The sequence below is a fragment of the Adiantum capillus-veneris genome, chromosome 14, assembly GCF_014529385.1.
Source record: "Adiantum capillus-veneris isolate H3 chromosome 14, ASM1452938v2, whole genome shotgun sequence".
Taxonomy (NCBI): domain Eukaryota; kingdom Viridiplantae; phylum Streptophyta; class Polypodiopsida; order Polypodiales; family Pteridaceae; genus Adiantum; species Adiantum capillus-veneris.
The window spans coordinates 76,074,745-76,080,854 of record NC_140944.1 but is presented as its reverse complement, the minus strand read 5'-3'; the positions used below and the strand labels follow the sequence as shown (position 1 = coordinate 76,080,854).

The 6,110-nt window shown below is 38.9% G+C and overlaps 1 protein-coding gene across 1 annotated transcript; it reads right to left on the bottom strand.

The window, feature by feature from the left end:
• Window positions 1-2,972: 2,972 nt before the first annotated feature.
• Window positions 2,973-5,255, bottom strand: LOC147442629 (uncharacterized). The gene is made up of 2 exons (XM_086529398.1): window positions 3,858-5,255; window positions 2,973-3,788 (listed from the first exon to the last, which is right to left on the bottom strand). The coding sequence occupies exons 1-2, from the start codon at window positions 5,253-5,255 to the stop codon at window positions 2,973-2,975; spliced, it is 2,214 nt and encodes a 737-aa protein (XP_086385524.1).
• Window positions 5,256-6,110: the final 855 nt, after the last annotated feature.

The window sequence follows — 6,110 nt, the reverse complement described above, 5'->3', positions numbered from 1 at the left end:
ACACCCAATGGGAAAAGTGATAATACTGGTAGTTATACTCATCGATGCTTTCTATACTTCATCTGTTTACGATTCACAATTCAATCTTCAAGCACTATAAGCCCTTTTTATTGAATACTTTTTTATCCACCACTAAAAAGTTGACAAAAAGATTGAGCACTAGCTTGAAACCTTCTGCCTTGAACAACTTAGTTTGATCGGCATGTTTTGCGTTCCTCTTGAGTTGTGCAGCAATTACAGGGTCATCATCGAGAGGCAGTGTGCCATCAAAGCTTACTTGGTGAAGGGTGCCATGTTGTCTGAGGCTAAGCACTTCACTCCCTTTCGGGAATCATCAATTAGGTGCATGTCATCCCTATATAGCTGTCCATCTAATTCATTCATATCCTTGGTGGAGATAAAATACAAGGAGGTTAACTGAGGACTATATATTCTGGATCAAAGCATAGCAGAAAAGTTCGGTGATGATTTTTAAGGACGAATGATGTGTCATTCCGAAGAGAGTAAAGGAGGTGAGGGAAGTCACTACCACTTTGTTCCTTTTTGACAATTGAGATCCATTTATGAGTGTCGATTGCAATGTAAGTTGTCACAACTTACCTCACAAAATTAGAAAGGCAATTATGTCCAAAAATAATGAAGCAATTCATCTCCAGAACCTACATTACCAACCCAAATTTTAGTTTTTGCATCTTGTATGATAGACAATCTGCTTATGAAAACATGCAAAAATTTTATTTTTGGAGAAACTGAGAACTATGGGATTTGAGTTGTATTTTGGGAATTTCCACAAATTAGAGGGGTATTTGGGTTATTTTCCCTAAAATATACGTTTGACTCTCTCTCTCTCTCTCTCTCTCTCTCTCTATATATATATATATATATATATATATATATATATATATATATATATATATATATATATATATATATATATATATATATGCGAGCATGCACACAAATGCACATATTGTTGAATCCCTCATACATAACAATACCAATTCAAAACATTACGATGCTCATTCAAAACCCATTGAAACTAGGCAATGTAGTCATTCGTGATTAGGTGCACATGACACTCAATGTTGGGATAGTGATTAAACTTGAAAACACCAAGAGATCATTCTACAAAGACACTCAATGGGAAAAGTGATAAAACTGGTAGTTATACTCATCGATGCTTTCTATACTTCATCTGTTTACAATCCACAATTCAATTTTCAAGAACTACTAGTATGTGACCAGCGCGTTGTTGCGGTCAAGAAAGAGTATGGTTCAATTTTGGGTATCCCTTCCCCTCCTATTTAAGGTGACAACATGTGCAAGTATTGTTTATGCATCCAATTCAAGGCAATGACAACCATTTCATTATCTGCAATACGGTTTTGCATCCTTTATTGTATTGCTCTAAATGACATCAACCTGGTGCCACAATAGAAAGTTCATGAACTATAGTACATAACATAAACTAAAAAGATTACACACAATGGAGAGAGAGCGAGAGAGAGAGAGAGAGAGAGAAAAGAGTAGAAGAGCAAGGCTTTTAATTTTATGGCAAGAAAGGGAGACAGGGAGAAGGAGATTAAAAGAAAAACAACAATCCACTCCCATTACTATAAGTAGTCTCTTTAAGCATAACTTGTGATTGATCTCTTAAACAAAAAGTTTTTTGAAATCCACTAAATCTTAACTATAAGTAGTCTCTTTAAGCATAACTTGTGATTGGTCTCTTAAACAAAAAGTTTTTTGAAAGCCACTAAATCTTAACTGACAAAAAACTTGTGACTTCAAAACGACAATCTGCGAGACGTTGCATTTGGCACTGGCAAAATCCATGGGCCCACACAATGAACACTCCTACCAAAACGATGACGCCCCTCGTGCAAGGTGAATACAATCCTCCAATTCTCATGTGTATCCCTATAAGAGTATACTGCATAGGCAGGAAAACGATCGCCAAGCTGACGAACCCGTATGCGAGCTGAACCAGCATTATGGTTTAATGTCACATGGATTGTGAAATATCCTTGGGGTTCTCCAAAAAACTCATGCACTTCCATTAAAATGTTAGAACAATAATAGTGATTCTTGCAGGCCAACGGGTTAAAAACAATAAGTTCAATAACAAAACAAAATATAAAAAGAAATTGTGTTTCATTGATATTCCTTACCTAACAACTTCAAAGCTTTCAATAATGTGAACTACATCATGCACAGTGAGTGGGCCTCTCCAACCAGGTGGATCTACACGAGAAATTTTTTAGTTCGAACATCAACTTGAAAATTTTACTAAGGATACAATTAGAGCTCATTACCATAGATGTGACGTGGTGGATGATGAAGCATCCAACTAAACGTAGACATTGTCCAATGCCTTCTAAGACGGGGCATCTATAAATAGAACATTCCACCCCATCCAAGAAACACCAACATAAGCTTTGCAAGACAATGAAAGTGCATAGAGAATTAAAATCAACATAACAACTACATCATGCCACCCATGTGTTAGTGCAAACCAAAAGAGTGCACTATTAATACCACTAAATCTCTTAAATCCGTAGTTAAACATTAGCTCTCAATCACTCCCATACATGCATAAAGAGCCGCACAAATCTACTCATTTATGTATATATAAGCCACAAACTTTCAGCATTCTCACATAATGAGATGAAAAACATGTAAAACATCTATCATTTATGAAAGAGAAATTCCACAGATATGCAAAAAGTTAAAATGGAAGACAACACTTCGATTTGAGTTTTTGATGCCTTTTTTGAAAACAAATAACCCCAACTGCAATACCAATGACCCTGTTCATAATTGACATTGTTCATGTCTCCATCTATATGTGTGTGTGTGTGTGTGTGTGCGTGAAGCTCTCTCCATGACGGAGCTTTTGAAGAAGCTTTTTTATTTATTTTTGCTAGTGCAAGAAAAAATTAGAAAAAATCTCTCTCCTTACCTCTACTCATCTAGGGGGTATAGAGAGGATCATTCAAAGTTTGCTCCATAGCATGTGACGCGGACAGCTCTTGCATTCTATCAAGGCATTGCTCTTGGAAAAGCAATGTATTTTCATCATGTGTCATAAAGTGCTCATCAAGCATTGGGATTCCAGGATATTCAGTTAAACTTCGTCCAAATGTACCAAGAATTTTATGCAAATCGCTCAATGCATACCCTTCAGCAACCTGTGCACATCCATCTAAGGACTCATATCTCAACTCCAACATGTGTCGATAGTCCTCATACAAAACACGTCGAAATCTTTCCCATAAGAGATGAGGGGAGGAGGGTTCACAAAACAATAGAATGTTCACAAGCAAATGTCTCAATTGTAAGACTGTATGTGTAATGCAAGCTTCTTCCATGCAACCAAACCATTCCCCATCATCCTCCAAGATACCTCTTGCAATGCATGCTGCCTTGAATGTTGGGAACAATACACCATTTACGAAACGTAGCTCCTCAAATGACTTACATCCTTTACAAATAGTCAAAAGCAAACGGACATAATATCGTTCACCGCTAGAGGGTTGCACAAAATACATCCGCCCAATAGTGTCCCCACGACGTCTCTTCGTCCATTTTTTGGAACCTGAATTCCACACCCACTTTCGAGGAAAATCAATGTACAAAGTATCATTTGCATCAGGATTCTCCAAGCTGCATGTAAACCACTCTGTCAAAGTGGTCTTCTCTGCACCCTCCCTTTGCAAGACATCATTAATGTTTTCATTATCTCGAAATGTCACGATTTGACCAGCTAGAACATGCACGCTTAATCTCTAGACAACTGGTGCATCATTGTGCAAAGGGAATTCAAAAATTCTCCAGCAAGCCTCAAATGCAGATACATAGCATCCATCAGTATACATGTCTATCTCATCAATAATCTCCCTCTCAGAATCTTGTGCTGACGTATGGAATCTTACAGTTGCCCTATCATGCCCCTTGTAGCTGTATTTGTAGACATACTTGACAGCTGAAATTGTAGAACATACCTCAACATTGATATGTGCATTAAATAGTGTCGACAAAATAGGATTATATGGCACAACCCATCGATTATCAATAGTAAAACCCTTGACCTTGGCGGTGAAGCCATTGTTTCGTCGTGAATATATGGGGTAGCCATTATTATCCATGCTTGTTTGCTCACAAAATGGACGTGGATACTTTCTGATACACTGTCTATCTACCATGCAAGGAGATGAAGTATTGAACTGACCACATGGGCCATGAATGTTACAACTAACAATGATGTCGTGTAGCACTGGAAATCGATTTTTATCTGGCAACTCTGCACAAACTATCTTGTCATAGTCAAATGTTGATTGACGCTTACATCGAGGATCTAGAATCAGCAATGTATGAGAATGTGGCAAGCCTCTCTTTTGGAACTCTACTATAGACATGTAAGCCACCACTTTCCCAAAAATATATTTCTTCAAGATGTACTTCATCATGCTTGAGTGTTTTAGGAAAAAAACCCTTGTTGTTATGTCTGGTCGATCAGAGGAAACCTGTCCTGGAAGCAATGCCTCATTTATTTCTGGCCATTTAGGGTTACATGTAAATGTGATGAATAGGTTTGGCTTTCCCTTTGCACGGACAATTTCCATTGCATCTTGATATAATTGGTACATGTGCCGAGGGCCACCTGTAAAAGATGAGGCCAAGACAATTCTTCGACCCGCAGACCGTCCAAGGACAACATCACTCTCGGACAAATGCACCATGTCAACCAAGCCTGCATACAATTCTGCCCTTAATGTCTTTTGATTTGTGCGAACCCATGCAAGACGACACTCCTCGATGGCACAATATGCATCAACCATAAATTGTTGAAGTAAACGGCCCCCACGAAGCAAGCATGATTTTGTATCAGCATGAACCTGTAGTCGATATGCATAGTACTCTCTTTGAGTGACACATTGTCGACCACCAACCAATGCATCCAAAGGGCCACGCACATTTGCATAAGGAATCCTCACATGCCATCCATCTTCTCCCTCTGGAAAGACAAGAACATACAATAGTGGCATGTATGACCTATGTAGATTCGAAATCCTCCGCAACCTTCCATCTTGACAATGTATCACAATGTCTTGATGGCCACTTGTTTGTACATCCCCTTGACCTGGCATAATTGCAGCAACCTCATTGCCAATAGGTATCAAGTATTGCCTGGAAGTATTTATATTTTCACAAATTGTCATTTTGATCTCCACACCAGGGTTGTCACGCAACATTCTACCAACATTGTAGAATGCATTGGCATATGGATTACATGATCACATCATCATTGACAATGCTTCAAGAATGGACAAATCCAAACCATCCAAGGAACTCATATGATTCTAAACCTCATGCTCAGTATCATATACATACATCTGTGCAAATTTGGGTACCCCTGCTTCATGTGGTAGCAAAGAACCAATTCGATGGTACACAGCACCATGTACACAAAAGCAATATGCACCAGACCTACCCATCAATGTTTCATCAATAGTAGCTCCAAGAGATGTAAATGCCATCACACTATTGTAGCCCTTGATGTTTTTTCTGAAAGACCTACTCAAAGCATCACTATTATTGAGTAACCTCTCCAATACACATGGTGGTCGCGCAAGAGGAAAAAGGGACACTTTTCCACCTTTGCAACAATATCTTCCTACGGATGGTGTATGCTCATTCTTCATTTCACATGTCCAAAGATGTGCACCACAAAACTCGCATGAGGAGGTCATGGTTACTATATAATCTGTAGGTAATGGTCCATGTGTTAGTGGAAGCATGGAAGGATGAACCCCTTGTATACATGGATAGGCATGTAGAATGCAAGCAATGCCTCCAAGAGATGTGTCATGAAAATACGGGGCCTGCTCCTCACTTTGAGTGTCTATGAGAGGACAAAAGTGGCCATCATGTCGATGGCGTTTCTCTCTTATGTTGGAGGTGCGTTGCCTTGCCCGTTGTCGACGACTTCTTCTTGTCGCATCCAAACATGATATAATGTCTTGTCTTCGTCTCTGTCCTTGCATGATAGTTTGCATACAGTTTTGTGGAATAATAACATTGCCAGGAACACAATCCCCAACAAATGC

What these genes read in the sequence shown, in the direction of transcription:
- LOC147442629 (XM_086529398.1), bottom strand. Translation starts at nt 5,255, where the DNA reads ATGTTGCGTGACAACCCTGGTGTGGAGATCAAAATGACAATTTGTGAA. An exon ending in TGTATACTGATGGATGCTAT is followed by an intron (nt 3,789 to 3,857) that starts GTATCTGCATTT and finishes CCAGTTGTCTAG; the next exon opens with AGATTAAGCGTGCATGTTCT.